Source organism: Crocodylus siamensis, chromosome 15 (assembly GCF_052110815.1).
Source record: "Crocodylus siamensis isolate JL-2025a chromosome 15, ASM5211081v1, whole genome shotgun sequence".
Lineage (NCBI taxonomy): Eukaryota > Metazoa > Chordata > Crocodylia > Crocodylidae > Crocodylus > Crocodylus siamensis.
Window position 1 is genome coordinate 42,098,148 of NC_143409.1, and position 17,004 is coordinate 42,115,151.

General features: G+C 47.8%; 1 protein-coding gene across 3 annotated transcripts in view; it reads left to right on the forward strand.

Annotated features, from left to right (window-relative positions):
* LOC149852474 (protein PML-like) overlaps positions 1 to 14,991 on the forward strand; it is a 36,369-nt gene extending 21,378 nt beyond the window's left edge. The window contains exons 5-7 of one of the 3 annotated variants that reach the window (XM_090029226.1): positions 1,873 to 2,131; positions 6,501 to 6,558; positions 10,382 to 10,518. In XM_090029226.1, the coding sequence (XP_089885352.1) occupies positions 1,873 to 2,131; positions 6,501 to 6,520 (279 nt within the window). In that variant the 3' untranslated portion in view covers positions 6,521 to 6,558; positions 10,382 to 10,518. Of the gene's footprint in view, positions 1 to 1,872; positions 2,436 to 6,500; positions 6,559 to 10,381 lie in introns of those variants that run through there. The other 2 variants (XM_090029224.1, XM_090029225.1) reach the window with 2 other exon arrangements.
* The last annotated feature ends 2,013 nt before the right edge of the window (positions 14,992 to 17,004 follow it).

Below are 17,004 nucleotides of genomic sequence, written 5' to 3' on the forward strand. Positions count from 1 at the left end.
AGCATGAGTCAGGGTACCAGACCCTTGCCCTCAGTACTCTTCATGCCCAACCAATCTATCATTCACCCCACCATCATGTTCAGATGTAGGAACATCGCTGAGAAATAGGGACATATGGGCAATAGGCTACCATCAGCCTATATGCCATAGGCTACCATTAGCACAGCGTAGAGGTTCATGAGTGGTTCTCCATTAGGCTGACCTCCCACAACCTGCAAAGTGGCAACCCATAAACTATTTAATTATGCTTGATAGGTAGGTTGACTCATAGAAAAAAATGAGCACCAAGAGGCAGATCCTGGCTGTATATCGGGATTCAAACAGGCAGATGGCATCCAGTCACCATTACCCCAGAGCAACAGAGGTCACCCAGCTAAACAGGGTGGCCCATCAGGGCATGGCACAAAGAAGCATAGGAAGCCATCTGTATGACTGCCAAAATACAGACATATCCACACAAACACCACAGCCAGGTCCCATATAGAAATAATCCTGATCTGAGCAACAATATGATCTCCAGAGCAATTTGCTACTTACATGCGTCTTCAAATCTTTTACTCTGGTGCAACTACAGTCACACTGCTGTAAGTTGCCCATGAAGACAAGCCCTGACCATGCAGAGGGTATGATTCCATGCTACATCCTTCTCTGCTTGGTAGAGGCCAATGGAACAACACCAGTTCACTGTGCTCCTACCCTTTTCTCCAGGGCTAGGGACAGACATTACACATAAACCAGTTTCAGTGATCAGAAACTGGTTTAAATCTGTAACAGAACAGACATTCAGTGCACATAAATCACTTTGAAAATGGCTGAACCTGGTTTGAGATAAACCTGGTTGAATGTTGTGTCAGACTTAACTGATTTGGGTAAATGGTTTATCCAATGTCTGGCCCAGACCACTTCCTGATTTAAGTTAAACTAGTGTCCCCCAGCATCCCAGATGCTTTGTAGCCCTGGGCAGGGCTGTTTTCTCTGCTCCACAGCAGGGATGGTCCCACTCCTCTGCTCCCTGGCTGGATCTCCAGCAGAGACGCAGGCACAGCAGTGTCTGCCTGGCTCCCTCCTGCCCCTGCCCCAGCCCCACACTAACTGCTCAAGCAGGGATTCCCCCTTCCTCTCCCACAGCATAAACTGGATCATAGCCAGCATGTGGTATGCTAGATAAAGCTGAGAGGTGTCTGTGTAAGGCAGACAGGACAAAGGCAGACAGGAGAGTGTCTGCTCAGGGCTTTTTGGAGCTAAAAGAAGAGCTCAAACTAATGATAAAGACTTTTGTTTTGTTGATGGGCTGATAAACACTGTGTAACTCCCTACTGAGTAAGTAAATGCTGTGTAACTCCCTGCTGGCTCTGTCCCTGGTCAGGAGCAGTGGTGGGGTTGTGGGGTAGGGAAAGTGTGGGAACCCCTCCCTAATCAGAGCATCCTGCCAGGGCCTGGTCATGCACTTCCTCAGCTCATTGTGGAAAAGAAGGGAGGGCTTCTCTAGTGCCCCCTGATTTCTAGGCTGAGCCACTGCAGGCATGTGCCTGTATTTCTTCAGTCCAGAGGGAATGTCTTTATATTTACAAATTGGTTCAGCCTAGCTGGGTTAAACTAACCTGCAAAGATTGAATCAATTCAGGCTCAGGTATTTTGAATGTCTGTCCCTAGCCCAGGAGCAGAGAACATCTGCACCTGACTATTTGGCAGGCTGTCTATTCCAGCTCAGTCCTCAGACTGGGATATATCACTACATTTTTTCTTTTGGGTCCCCAACTGTAAAAAATACCTATTCTAGCCATCCACAAAGTGTCTGGTCCCACATCCCATGCAGGAATTGTTCTCAGGAAGAATGCTATGATGTGCTAAGGATCCTCTTTCATTGTTCAGGTCCATTTCTCACCTTCCATCACAAAGAAAAGGGGAGGCCAAGACACAGAAATCTCACCGTCCCCTGCAAAGTTTATCAGGACTGAAGCAGATGATGGCAAATGGGATAAAAGGGCCACAGAGCGCAACCAGAATATCTTGGAACAACCAAGGACCAGTTCCTCAACAGGATATGGATCTGGCAGGATGGCTAACAGGCTTGGTGCAGTGAAGGAAGTTGACTTGACAGAACCCCTGGACAATAACATCCCTCAAGAAGGTAGGAAGAGATTGTCATGGTCTTGCAAGGGTTTCAGCTGGTGGTTCTGTAGCAATGGAACTACAAGGGGATTCCTGAACTAGACGTGGACTCAGTGACACATATATCTGGTAGGAAAATCACTGTCTCTTCTGATTTTGTAAAGGGGCAGATTTCATAGATTTCATAGATATTAGGGCTGGAAGGGACCTCGGGAGATCATCGAGTCCAGCCCCCTGCCCAAAGGGCAGGAAGTCAGCTGGGGTCATAGGATCCCAGCAAGATAAGCATCCAATTTGCTCTTGAAGGTGCTCAATGTAGGTGCTTGAACCACCTCCGATGGCAGACTGTTCCAGAACTTGGGGGCTCGGACAGTAAAGAAATTCTTCCTTATGTCCAGCCTGAAACTGTCTTGCAGGAGTTTGTGACCGTTCGACCTCGTCATCCCTTGGGGCGCTCTGGTGAACAGACGTTCCCCCAGATCCTGGTGGTCACCCCTGATAAACTTATAGGTGGCCATCAGATCACCCCTGAGCCTGCGCTTTTCCAGGCTAAAGAGTCCCATGGCTCTCAGCCTGTCATCGTAAGATCTGTTTTCCTGACCTCTGATCATGCGCGTGGCTCTCCTCTGGACTCTCTCAAGCTTCTCCACATCCTTTTGAATTGTGGAGCCCAAAACTGGACGCAGTACTCCAGCTGCGGCCTCACCAAGGCTGAGTACAAGGGGAGAATGACGTCCCGGGATTTGCTCGAGAAGCATCTATGGATGCACGCCAGCGTTTTGGTCGCTTTACTAGCCGCAGCATCGCATTGCAGGCTCATGTTCATCTTGTGGTCAATGATGACCCCCAAGTGTTTTTCTTCTGTAGTGCTATCCAGCGTAGCACTGCTGAGCCTATAAGGAAGCTGCAGGTTTTTCCTCCCAAGGTGGAGAACATTGCATTTTTCAGTGTTAAACACCATCAGGTTCTCATCTGCCCATTTGCTGAGCTTGTCCAGGTCAGCCTGGATCACCCGCCTATCTTCTGGCGTGGATGCTTTGCCCCAAAGTTTGGTGTCATGGGCGAACTTGGCCAGTCCACTCCTGACTCCAATGTCCACATCATTAATGAAGATGTTGAACAGTATGGGTCCCAGGACAGAGCCTTGAGGGAGCCCACTGGTCACAGGGCACCATGATGAGTGACTGCCATCAATCACAACCCTCTGGGACTGACCACGAAGCCAATTTCCCAGCCAGCGGATCGTGGTGGAGCCAAGGCCACAACTGGGCAGTTTGGCCAAGAGGTGATCATGGGATACCAGATCAAAAGCTTTTTTGAAGTCAAGATATATGACATCAATCTCTTCTCCCTTGTCCAGGTGATAGGTCACCTGGTCATAGAAGGAAATGAGATTGGTCAAACAAGACCTACCCGCAACAAACCCATGCTGGCTATCCCTTAGAATGTTAGCCTGGGCCAGTCCATCAAGGATGGCCTCCTTAATAAACTTTTCTAAGATCTTCCCCAGGATAGAAGTCAGGCTAATGGGCCTGTAGTTAGCCGGATCCACTCTCCTCCCTTTCTTGAAGATTGGCACCACATTGGCCTTCTTCCAGTCTTCGGGCACTACACCAGAGCACCAGGAGTGTTCAAAGATCCATGCCAGGGGCTGGGCTATGACGCTCGCCAGCTCCTTGAGTACCCTGGGGTGCAGATTGTCAGGGCCAGCTGACTTGAAGGCATCCAGCTTCTCAAGGTGTTCTTTCACGAGGTCAGCATTGATGGAGGGTAGGGGATCCTCCTCACCCAGATTTCCCTGTCCCATAGCAGGCATGGGCATCCCGTGTGACTGATGAAAGACTGACGCAAAGTACCTATTTAATAGGTTGGCTTTTTCCTGGGCGTCAGTTGTCAGTTGCCCCATCTGGTTTAGCAGGGGTCCAACATTGCCCTTGCTTTTCCTCCGGCTCCCCACGTGTGACTTTGTTCCAAAAGGGAACAAAATATGATTGTCCATAATGTTGAACTGATGCCATATGAAGTGTATTACAGTTAACACCATTCATATTTATACACTGCGTGATAGCTGCCCTAGGTGATCTCTATAGCATAATCCATTAGCAGGATAATTTTAACTATAGAAATATAATAGTGGCCTTCACAGTGGGGTCTTTTTATTTGTTTGTTGTTGACTAGGACAGAGCCAGACACACAAAGCTCCCCATTCCTACACCCTGCCCCCCACCTTGATTCCAGATATGTCCTGTATGCCCTTCAGAAAAGCAAAGTTAATCAGGACATTACCATGATACAAACTTCACGTGTATTTTCTTTTTGTCTTTCACTCTCCTGTGTCATGTCTGATAATGGGAAGGCTACAGAAGGTGGATGCAGTGTTACTACTCACCCATTCTCATAATATAAGAATGAGGTATGAGGCAGACAGACTTGAAGCTCATATAAATATTCAATTTTCTATTAAAGGCTTTTCTGTTCTCAGCCACAGTGGTCTCCTGTGATAGCATGGGCCCTCTCTCATATGTGCCAGGCCCTATTCATATAAATATTAATAGATTGTAAGGCTGGAAGGGACATCAGAAGATCATTGGGTCCATCCCCCTGCACCAAGCAAGAAAGATAACTGGGGGTCAGGTGACCCCAGCAAGGTGACTGTCTAGTCTCCTTCACGGTAGGTGATTGCACCACCTCTGGAGGGAGCTTATTACACAATTTGGACACCCTGACTATGAAGACATTTTTCCTAATGTTGAGCCTGAATCAATCTTCCAGGTGTTTGTGGACATTACTCCTGGTTTTCCCCTTGGGTGCTCTGGTGAACAGTTGCTCACTAAGCCCTTGGTGTAATCCCCTAGTGTAGTGGTAAGCTGTTACCAGGCCCCTTCTCAGCCTTATTTTCCTCAGGCTGAAGAGTCCCAGATCCCTCAGCCTTTCCTTGTATGGCTTGCCTTTTAAGACTCTGATCATATGGGTGGCTCTTCTTTGGACTCTCTCAAGCTTATCCACGTCCACGTTAAAGTGTGGTGCCCAGAACTGGATGCAGTACTTCTGCTGTGGTCTCACCAGCTGGAGGATGTATACATCACACACAGAGCACTCCACTACATCCAGGAACTCTCTGGTCCCTTCACCTACACACATACCTGACACACTCCCATTTGTTTACAAGTGTGGCAGGGCACTGTTGGTGCCTTCCACTTCAAGGGCTGGAGCAGGCAGCAGCCAGGTGCTTGAGTATGGTGGCCATTTTGAGACTCAGGATATATATAGGGTGAAGTAGCAGTTTCCTGCTGGCAGCTGTGAAAGAGACATCAGCCTGCAGAGCTAAGGCTCAGGAACAGCTTGGACGTTTATGGGCAGGGGCTACGGGTCTGGAAAAGGCTCCTGGTACTGGGCATGACCTAAAACTGTACCCTGCCAGGGATGGGTGGCCTGGTGGGGTTGTTTCTTGGGACAGCCCCCAGGAAATGCTAGGCCAGTTACCACCCCAGTAAAAGGTGGGTCAGGGCACCTTAATAACCTCAGCTCCCACAACTGGGTGGGTATCCCTGTAGTAGGGCCTGAGAAGGAAGACCCATGTAAGAGAGCGTGGGCTAGTTGCCCAGAAGCCTGACTTGAGGCCCCCTCAGCTGGCCAATGCTGGAGCCAGGACCAGAAGGGTCAGGGACCCACCACAAGGGATGACCAGAGCCAAGGGCCTGGGGTCCCAACTGGCCTTGGAGGTTAGGCCAGGGCCTGCAAGGCTCAAGGTCCCAGGGGGGCCACACCTAAGAGGGGCAAAAGTGCAGGGAGCCCAGAATGAGGGCAGAGTAGATCACTGATTAAGAGGGATCTCATCTAGACTAGAGGGTTATGGAGCCCAGTGTGGGGCTGGAGATGTTAAGAACTGAGATGTCATCTGGAAGGTATGGGCTGCAGTGTAGGGAAGGTTTTGGAGCCACAGATAGCACCCCCTGGCCTTGGGGTGCAAAAAATGGGCAGCCTCCCACCTAATTAAACACCATAATAATGTATTATCAAGGCATGGCAGGAGAGACAGGGAAACAGCCCAGAAACAGGTGGGTGGCTCAACTTCTAACGAGCCCCACCCCCTTACACCAAGGCTCTGATTAATTGTCAGGTTTGGCTGGACAATGTATTTATTGGGTTAAGATAGTTTTTTCCACTTGAAATGTATAAATAGAATTTTGTGCTTTTTCAATTTTGCAATAGAAGATATCAGGATATGCATATACAGACAATTCATCAAGAAATAAGCAACAGTGGTAGCTGTGTACATTAACTTAGCCTCCTTGCATTTACCATAGGGTTTCTCTGTTCTTATTGAGGGGGTGCCCATGCCCTCTGACACAAGCCAGACCCTGACGTGTCTTTTTTCTGTACTGCAGTTACTATCATTCTCTTGTGAGTGGTTCTGAAGGGGATGACAGTGATGAAGAGTCAGTGGTGAGTATGCTCAAATGCTGTAACAGGATGATAAGGTGCTTTCAGGACCCAGAAGGGATTGCTAGCTCTGCTTGGCAATGAGGTGCAGGTAGGGGGAATTGGGTCTTTGAGCGCATCCCCATCTGGGAACATTTAAAAAGGGGCCTTTGTGAGAGGCTTAAAAAGTGTATTGTTTCAGAGAGAAGCTGGAGAAACTTTGAGGCCTGAACTGAAGGGGAAGAGGCATTCTATTTTGTGTCCTTTGTTGAGAGGAGAACATAAGACCATCCACTTACTGGGTCAGACCCTAGGTCTCCCGTGTCACAGCAGCAGAGAGTAGACGCTTAAAGGGAAAGTGAACTGCCTATGACCAGGGTTTTTCCCCACAGTTCCTCTCTCCAGCATTAAGGTCTAGAAAGTTCTGATTCAGAGGCCGTTTCCCCGACTTCCATGATCAGTACCTACCAATGCACCTTTTCTCCAAGAATCTGGCTAAGCTGTCAGCATCCACAGCAGCTGGTGGCAATGAGTTCCACCCTTTAATTAGACGCTGTGTGAAAAAGACTTCCTTTTGTTAGTTTTGAAGTCTCTTCAACATTTAATGTTTTGTAGACCTTTATCATGTCTGCCCTCAAATTTTTTTTTGCAAACTGAGTATGTCTAGGCTGTTTAGCTTCTCCTGATATGGAAGCTAATCATCATTGTTGCCCTTCTCTGCACCTTCTCTAGTTCTTCTCTATCCTTTTTTGAATTATGGTAACAGAACTGGACGTAGTATTCAAGTTGTGAGACAGTGGGGCTATCTCAGGGCTGGGTCTCATCTTTGGCCCGCCCACATCTCTAGGGAATTCTGCCTTGTCTGGCCTGCTGTGTCTTGCCATTTAAAAACTGATATAAAAATTATGGGAGGCTGCCGAATTAATGCCGATGCCTAGGACGTTATACATGGTTCCAACCTTCCTTATACCATGTCCCATATCTTGCAGATGGCATCCAAATCACTAGGCCACTGGCCCAAACTACCTAGTATTACTTCCCCTGGCTTTCTTGTTGAGACATACCACTTGGCCTCTGGCCCAAATGCAGTCTCAGTCATCCATAGACTTACCTTGGCCATTACGTGCCCTCCCTGGGGTTCTAACTCACGCTCTCATACTAGGGCCTCCCATTTATGCCCTCTCACTAGTGTTATCACTCTCTCTTGGGGCCAGGCAGTATGAATCCCTTCAGGTCAACCTTGTGACCCTACTTTTCACGCCCCTGTGCAGCCCTTCTGACCTGCCTCAACAGACCCTACTCTGTAGGCCTGTGTGAAGAAGCTAGTATTCACTTCAGATTCGGCCAAATTTGGGGGACAGTGATTTGATTTGGTGATTCGAATCACTGTCCCAGTTTGATTCAGCCGAATCTGATTTGGAGATTTAGCTGCTGCCAAAGTTCTGAATCAGCCAGGCCAGGCTCATCCCCCACCGACTCTCCCAGCCTGGCAATGGCTGTCCTGCCAGACCCAGCTCCCAGCACTTGTTTAAAAAAAAAAAAAAAAAAAAGCCCTGACTCAGCGGGTGCTGCTGGGCAGCGGTGTGTGATCCCCACTGCCCCACACTGACCCATGCTGCATGGGGACCTCTGCATGAGTCCCCCACCTCCTCACTCCCCAGCCCCACCATGGGTGACCTGCCCAGGCAAGCTCTGGCCCTTTAAGAAAAAAACCCCAGACTCATTGCTCCTGCTGGTGAGGGAGGTGATCCCAGCTGCCCGGCATTGTCTCATGCCATGTGGGGGCCTCTGCATAAGTTCCTGAAGCCCCAAGGCCACCACAGGAGCAATGAGTCTTGGGGCTTTTCTTTTTTTTTTTTTTGTAAAGAGCTGGAGCTGGCCATGGCTGGGCAGCTGGTGGGGGGGGTGTTGAAGGAGTGTTTGTGTGTGGGGGTGGAAAATCAGGGGGCTCATGGCAGAACCCCTCCATGCATTAAGGGGCAGCGGGGATCACCTCCCTGCCCAGCAGCACCTGATGAGCACTGGGGCTTTTTTATTTTATTTTATTACTGGGAGCTGGAGTGGGTGGGGCAGCTATGGGGGAGGGCTGGGGAAAAAGAAAAATAAGGATGCTATATATTCCATGTGCTGGATATCCACCGAATCTTGCTGGCCAAGCGGCTGTTGATTGCCGCCTAGACGCAGTAAATTTTTTTGCCTTTGTGCAACAAATATACAGATTCTTCTATATCACTACAAAACACTGGGCAGTGCTCAAATAATTTTTCGGTCCTACAGTACCAAAATCTCTCTCTGACACTAAGTGGGAAGCACATGCAAAGGCTACTTCAGCCATAGCTGAAAGTTATAATTCAATTATTGATGCTCTTACTCATGTTCATACTGATGACAGTGAAGAGGTGATGCAAGGAGAGAAGCTAGCATTCTTCAAGAGAAAATGAAGGAATTAGAGTCTGTGTTCATGTTACAATTTTGGAATTGTTGGTTTTGTAGAACTGATCTAACAAACAAGGCCTACAGGATAGACAGGTAGTAGGGCTGTGTGAAGCTTCAAGTGCTGATTTAATTTGGTAGAAATTCAGCCTGCTTCAGTTGCTGAATCTCCAAACCCCAATTGAATCAGGGGACCAGTTAAAAGGTTCAAATTGATTCAAAGCTCTCCGTACTGATTTGGAAAAGATTCGGAGAGCTTTGGTAATTTGGGCAGTCCCTGTCCACTGCAGCAGGGAAGTGGACCCGGATTCAGAGCTGGTAAGTAGGGGCCAGGGGCCGGGGGTTGGAGGAGGGGGGAGGGGACCCCCACCAGGCCCCATCCCTGCCTGCTCCCTCCAACCCCTGAGTGCCCCTAACTGCTCCTCCAGTCTCCCCCATGGCTGCCCTGCCTGGCCCCAGCTCCCAGTGCTTTTAAAAAGAAAAAGGCCCCACTCACTGGCTGCTGTTTGGCAGGGAGGCAGTCCCCTGCCTCATGCTGTGTGGGGGGCTCTACATGAGCCTCTAACCTCCCACCCTCTCCCCCAGCCCCCCATGGCTGCTCTGCCCAGTCCAGCTCCTGCCCTTAAAAGGAAAAAAAAAAAAGAAGCCCCAACTCACTGGCTGCTGCAACAGCCTCAGGGCTCCTGGGGGTTCATGCAGAGCCCCCCACACAGTACAGGGTAGTGGGGGGGGGCATTGGGGTTTGGGGGACATTCAGCAGGAACCGGTGAGTTCAGGGCTCCCCCCCCCCCGCAAAGGGACAGAGCTGGGGTAGGTGGGGGGCTCATGGCAGAGCCTTCTAGTGCAGAGCAGGGCAGTGGGGACTGTCCCCCATGTGACAGCAGCTTGCGGGTCCCGGGTTTTCTTCCAAATGCCGGGCAGCCGTTGCCGGGGCTGAGAGAGCCAGTGGAGGATGAGGCCAGTGCGATTCAGAGATTCGGCTGATTTGATAGCAGCCAAATCTCTGGATTGGAATCACCAAATCAAATCACTGTCCCCAAGTCAGCTGAATCTGAAGTGAACTAGCCACTTCACACAGGCTTGCCCTTAGTACATGTAGAAAGCTTTACACATCACTCTCACTTCTTGAAAGAAAGCTGAGAAAGTTTTCATGAAATTGAATTCAAAGCAAAAGAAAATCTGCCTGATGTAGACTACAAGTGTGTGAATAAGAGGAAAAGAATGTGAAAAAAACCCCCCAAAAACTCAAGTCAATGATGGTGATGCACATAAATGCTGATGAAGCGCTTTCTTCACGACAAGTTTCAAGTGAAATCCTTTATGCCTATGATGGATGCACTCGAAACAAACACGAACAAAAGAGCAGTCAAAAAAAAATTTGCAAAATTTTTATACATGTTTTTGGTTGATTTAGATGCTTCAGAAGAAAAGCTGTGCAAAGATATAAAGCTTCTGATGAAAGACCATCCTGATGATGTTGATGTTAACTTCGTTGGAGAAATAAAGCATTTCCATGCTTATATCAAGCAAAATGATTCAGATAAAGGATATTTATGCCACCAGGACCTGCATCAAGTTATCATCCAAGCTAAGATTCAGTTGACTTTCCCTAATGTAGAAACAATATTGCAGCTCTTTGAGTCTAATGGTAATAAGTCACTCAGGAGAAAGGTCATTTTCCCAGCTGAAAAAGATCAAGAATGAACTACGAACAACAACACTGCAAGAAAAGCTTCCTTCACTAAGCATTAAGTGATAGACTTCATAGCTTGTCATCTGATGACATCATCATTGACTTTGTCTTTCAAGATTTTTGGCAAGCAATGTTTTAAGTGTTATGTGATATGCAAACAGACATAGTACAGGTTGTATTGCTGCTTCCATTTAGTAAGTGCTGATCTGTGGAATTGCTGTTGGCATGTATGAATGCTTTTTAGCCATAGCAAGACAACTAAGAACTCTTAAAGTATTTTAACTCAACAGTATTTCATAATGCAAATAGGCTTATTGCAAGATATGCTTTAGTTGGATTATTAGGGTGTATGTAGACAAAATGGGGGCCCTAAATTGAAGCTGGGGGTTTTAAAAATCCAGCCTCAGTTTAGGGTAAAGTAAAGCTCCCATGTCATATATACCTGCATCTTACCTGCCTCTGGTGGCAGGGAGGGGAGGGCAAGCTGCTGGTGGGTGGAGTGGTCCCTGGGCATGCTGGTGCTTCCCTCTGCAACAGCAGTACCACCCCCAGGTGGAACCCACCCACAGGAAGCCAGCTCAGTTGGTCCTGTGGGCCACTGCAGCTGTGGAGGGAAGGATTGGGTCCCCATGATGTAAAAAATCACAGTTCGTTTCTTTGGAGGCTCAATGAATATTAATGATCCTTTTAGGCACACATTGTTGGTGATACAAAAAGGTATATATTTGCAAATAGGGTGAGAGAGAGAAGACAAAAGATCAAAACCCTCTGCCCGCGGGGAACACTTCTCAGCAGGCTTTTATCCCCTCTCTCCTGAGCACGTGTACAGAAGCAGGAATTCTTACAACTCATTTCCGGTTCATACAAACATGTACATGAATACGTCACATCATACATCGCATGTGTATTATAATTAACTACTTAAGTATGCGGGGCGGATAGGCTTATATGCATTAGCTTATTATGCGTGCTTAGAAAGAACTTCAGGTGACACAAGGTTCAAGCTCAAGGCCAAAATCGCAATTATTTTTATCTAGCCTAAGAAATGTGGGAGCCATGAAAGAGTGTGATTTAGTGTAACAAAGAGATAGTAAATTTGCAGAACAAAGAGAGAGTGATACCTTAGTACAAAGAGCCCTTAGTAGCTTTCTTCCTTTAATCTCCCCCCCTCTCCCACCAAGGAGACAAGGAGGGCTAGCAGCTGTGCTTTTCTAACAACACTATTGATAATGCATTTTTAATAATATTTCTAACACCCACACAGCTCATGCTGGCAGCCAGGCTCCAGGGGAAAAAAAAAACAAAAAACAAGATTAGGCTCACTGGGGTTTCCCCTCCCCCCGCCCTTCAGTGGAGCCTGCCTTCATGGGCTGCTGCCAGGCTGCCTGCACGGGCCCGAGCCACAGAAGCTGGTGCTTCACTCCGTGGCTGTAGGGCAGCAAATCAGAACTCCTCGGAAGTGTTTTAGTTTGCTGAACCCCAAAGTCATTTAAGGCACATTACGCCACTGAATGTGCGGAAGTGGCTGGAATTAAGGTACAATATTTCACTGACGTGCAAACACCACCACCATTAAAGCAGTGTAAAAGCATTTAACCCACTTAGTGTTGTACACACATGCCCCTCATTTAATCTACACACACCCTTAGTTTTTTGTTGCACCGACACTCTCACAGGAGGCCTCTTCCTCCCCACCCCTCTCACCGGGGTGTATATATGCGAATATAAAGCTTTAATATTTCTATTTTCATTGTCCTTTCTGTTGGAAACAGCCTTTTTTTGGTAATGGTATGGAGCCTCTAAGGTTGAGATATGACATGCTGAGGCCCTAAGCTAATCTGGCCTTGTACTGCCCCCCTCACTGGGGCCACTGGGGTCTTATACCCCACGGGACTCGGGTATCTCACTAGATGTGCCTGGCCCCTTTCCTGTCCCTATGTAAAAAAGTGCTCTCTTAGGGATGGTCTGTCATTGGCCCTGCCACCCATTTCTATGGGCAACCACCTGCCTCCTCATCTGCCATGCCTTGAGGATACATAATTTTGGTGTTAATTAGGTGGGAAGCTGCCCATTCTTGCCCCAGTGCCAGGGGGCACTATCTGCAGCTCTGTTCCTCCCCTACACAGCAACCCAAGCCTCACAGATGGCATCCAGGTTAATATTATTCCTGGCCCAAGACTGGAGCAAACTCAGTCCAGAGTTGGGCTCCACATACATGCATGTGCACATTCATATCACCTCCCCTCTCACAGGAGGCCTCTTCCACTCCACCCCTCTCACCAGGGCTGCCATCATACTGCCCATTACTGAGCTACACTCCACCACCCTACTCCTCCTTTAGCAACCCCTCTGGGCCATCAGGCTTTGCTACTCACATACCAACCTCACCACACAATCCCTTTGGTTCCCTTGGGTTCCTCTACTTGTGCCAAACCCTGGGCTAATTATGCCCCACACCCCTCACCAGGCACAACTATGTACATTCACACATATACATATACTGGGCTCCCAGCCCTCTGTTTCCCCCCCTCACTGGGGCTCCTCATCTCCACCCCTTTACTGGGGCTGCAGGGCTTCCCTCCCTGGTTGGGCTTAGGTGGCCATAGCCGTGCTTGGCCCCCCTTGTACCCACAGTGTTGCAGGGGCTGGGGTTAAGGGGCCCTGACCTGCCTTTCACCAGGTTTATATGGGTGGCCAGAGATCTAAAATGGCCACTGCAATCAAACACCTGCTGGCTGCTTGTCTCAGCCCTTAAAGTAGCAGGCACCAACAGTGCCCTGCCACAGCCAAGGCACAATACTCACCTTTTACTAGAGAGGCAACTAGTGTGGCATTTCCTGGGGACCACCATGCCACAGGCAGCCCCACAACACAATCCATCCCTAGCCAAGTATAGTTTTCAGTCATTTCCCAGGACCAGGAACCTATACATTCCCCATACTTCCTGCCCTCTACCTTCAAGGAGGTTATGTGAGCAGCAACTTCAGCTAGGCAATGTTCCCCCTTTAGCAGCTTGCAGCAAACTACTAGCTTCCCTGCTCATGCCTGCTCTTATTGCTAGCAGCTGAGACCTCTTCCCCAATCAGGTAGTCCCCTTCTGGCCATGTGACTCCTGATTGGGGAGTGCAACCACCTGCAGGCTGCTGTGCTGCTTGGTTTAAGCCTGTAAAGTGGCAGACACCAAAGGTGCACTCCCACAGTCTGGATGCACCATAGATTTATAAAGGAGCATAATGATACTTCCTATTTTGTTTACAGTTCCCTGCCTTTTTGATGGCTGCTGAGCACTGAGCTGATGGTTTTACTGAACTGTCCACAATGACTGCTAGATCTCTTTCTTGTGTGGTAACAGGTAATATAGAGTCCATTGTAGTGTAGGTAGAGTTCAAGTAATTTTTGCTCAAGTGCATCACTTTGCACTTATCTACATTGAATTTCATTTGCCATTTAGTTGCTCATTTGCTGAAATCATGCCAGATCCTTCTGTAGTTCCTCATAGTCTGCCTTGGTCTTTACCACTTTGAATAATTTTGGGTCATCTGCAAATCTGGCCACCTCACTACTCACCCCCTTGTCCAGATCATTTATGAATATGTTAAACAGCACTAATCCCAACACATCCCTCTGGGATGTTTACTTCTTTCCATCCTGAAACTTGACCATTTATACTCACACATTGCTTTCTATTTTGAGCCAATTTCAAATCCATGAGTAGACATTCCCTGTAATCCCATTACTACCTAACTTAGTTAACAGCCTTTGATGGGAGACCTTGTCAAAGGCTTATTGGGAGTCCAAATATACTATTTCAACTGGATCACCCTGATCCACCTGCTTTTTGACACACTCAAAAAACTAGTAGGTTGGTGAGGCATGATTTCCCTTTGACAAAGTCATGTTGATTCCTCCCCAGAAAGTCATGATTATCCATGTGCCGAGCAATTATTATTATTATTATTATTTTATTGTTTCTACCAATTTTCCAGGAACAGAAGTTAAGCTCACTGACCTGTAGTTCCTTGCATCTGGTCTAGAGCCTTTTTAAATATTGGCTACCCTTCAGTCTTTTGGTATCAATGTTGTTTTCAGCGATAGGTTGCATACTACAATTAGGAGTTCAGCAGTTTCTGATCTGAGCTCCTTCAGATCCCCAGGGTAAATAGAAGAGGCCTCCTGTTATAATTTGCCTTTATTGACTGTGTGCTTTCAATTTTTGTTAATGTTTTTTATGTTCAGTTTTTAAATGCGTTTAGTCTGAGCATAGCAGACAAACAAGGAAGAGCTCAAATTATTTTCAAAGTGAAGATAAACTACAAAATAAAATTATAAACTATAAAATACAAATGCTGGTTGTGGGGACTGGGAATTGAGGGCTGATGGTGGGGGAAAGGATGGAGGATTGGAGGCCTGGGCTGTCGCAAGAAAAGGGGGAATTTGGGGGGAGCAGATAAATGGGGGTGGGTAGTTGGGGAAGAGAAGGGGGCCGAGGGCCGAGTCAGGGGATAGGATTAAAGACTTTAGCAGGGAAGGTTGTGTCTGAAGGAGTGACATGGGGGTAATAGAAGTGCCAGTGGGAGGATTGTGGGGGCATCTTTCCCCTGCCTGTCTTCCATCATGTAAGTCTGACATGATGCAAGGATCTGACCCAATGTGTCGCGGGGAAGGTTGGAGGGGAGGCTTGTTCCTCCAGTGCCCCCACATGAGATCTAGGAGCTAGAGAGCCCTGGCACTGTTGAGTGTCTCAACTCCTCTTGGTGCCACCAATGTGGGAGCCAGGATTTGGGGGCCATGTTGGTCCAAGGGTGCTTCTGAATCCCCTTTGTGACCTTATGTGTGAACAAGCATTTAGGAAAATCTGCTGCTCTGAGGGGGTACTTGAGCCCTTCTCCCTGCTCCCCAGATGGGACCAGGGACCTGGGGAGCCCTGTCCTTCTGAGATCTGAGCACCTGCTGCTTCTGCATGTGAATCACGATCCCTGGAGGCAGAGGCAATAGCGGAAGACCCTAGCCCATTGCTTCCATGCTGGGATCTGGAAGGAGCGTGCCCCTTTTCTGCTCTGGTTCCCTCTGTCTTCTGCTTATATTTAAACCCCTGAAAACCAGGCACACCACACAACAGACCGCCTCTGTATGTGCTGGGGAATTGGCTAGATAGAAGGGGGAGGTAGCCAGCTTTTGCTGCAGAAGGAAGACGAGGAGGGAAAAGTTGGACCAGGGACACGGCAGGAACACCCGGCCAAAACAGGGCTAGGCCCCAGTTGGGTCATGGGACAGAGGCAGGGAAGCCTTGTTTTCTATACAGCTTTGGCACATAACCAAGGGAGCATTTGACCCTGCTATAGGTTTCTGGTGGTCTTCTGACTGCAAAAGCAGGTGCCATGATATGATGCGATATGAGATTTATGTAGCTTTTAGTAGTGAGGATATGTCCAATGTGAAAACAGGGAAGCTACAAAGAGCTCTGGAGATGAGGGTCTGTATCTACTGTTGGTTTAAACCACTGCTTCACGGAAATCAATAGAGGTATGAAGATCTGGCCTCAGGGTGGTGTTGATCTTGCCACAACATGTTCCTTCAGACTATAAGCTCTTAAAGTTGGAGAATGCTGTCAGCTGTAACAGAGCCCAGAATTAAGAAGAGTTTATCTGTTTGACCTCAGGGCATGTCTGCAAACGTTTCATACAGTGATTTTCTATTTTGGTGCCTTGGGATCTTTCACAAAGTACCCATGCAGTGTTAGGATGGTTAGGTGTGCAGATATGATTTACGAGATCAACCCAGGGATTTCAAATTGGAATCCAGAGTGTTAAAATCATTCGGGTCTGTTGTGGTGTTTCTGAATTACATACAAGAGAATTGCTCTAGTATTTTTCTGTGATCAGAAACAGAGTGAATATGAAAAACTGACATTTTCTGAGGGGTGCCTTGAGTGTAGCAAGGGATGCCTTGAGTCTAAAAAGGTTGAGAACCACTAGTTTAATAGTACTATCATACTGTACCTAGCCTAAGAGAGATGACTTCCACCTATGGGGCCTTTTCACTGCTTCTGAATGCTCTTGAGATGTTTTTAAAAGAAAAAAGAAATGTAACAGCATGATGGAAACATATCAAAAGTATCTATAAGCCTCAACTGAAAAGACAATGGCCTCATCAATGGTTAATGGACAACAGCATAAGAAACCCGAAGGTACTTAATGTAGGACACGATGGGGAGGAGATATCCAGCCCTGCCCTACTGCGTCCTTCCTGTTGCATGAAGGGGCATTGCTTTATGCTGTCTGCACAGGAGCCCCTCACCTCATGCCCTGTCAGAGACACATCTGAAACGTTTTGGTGATCCACCT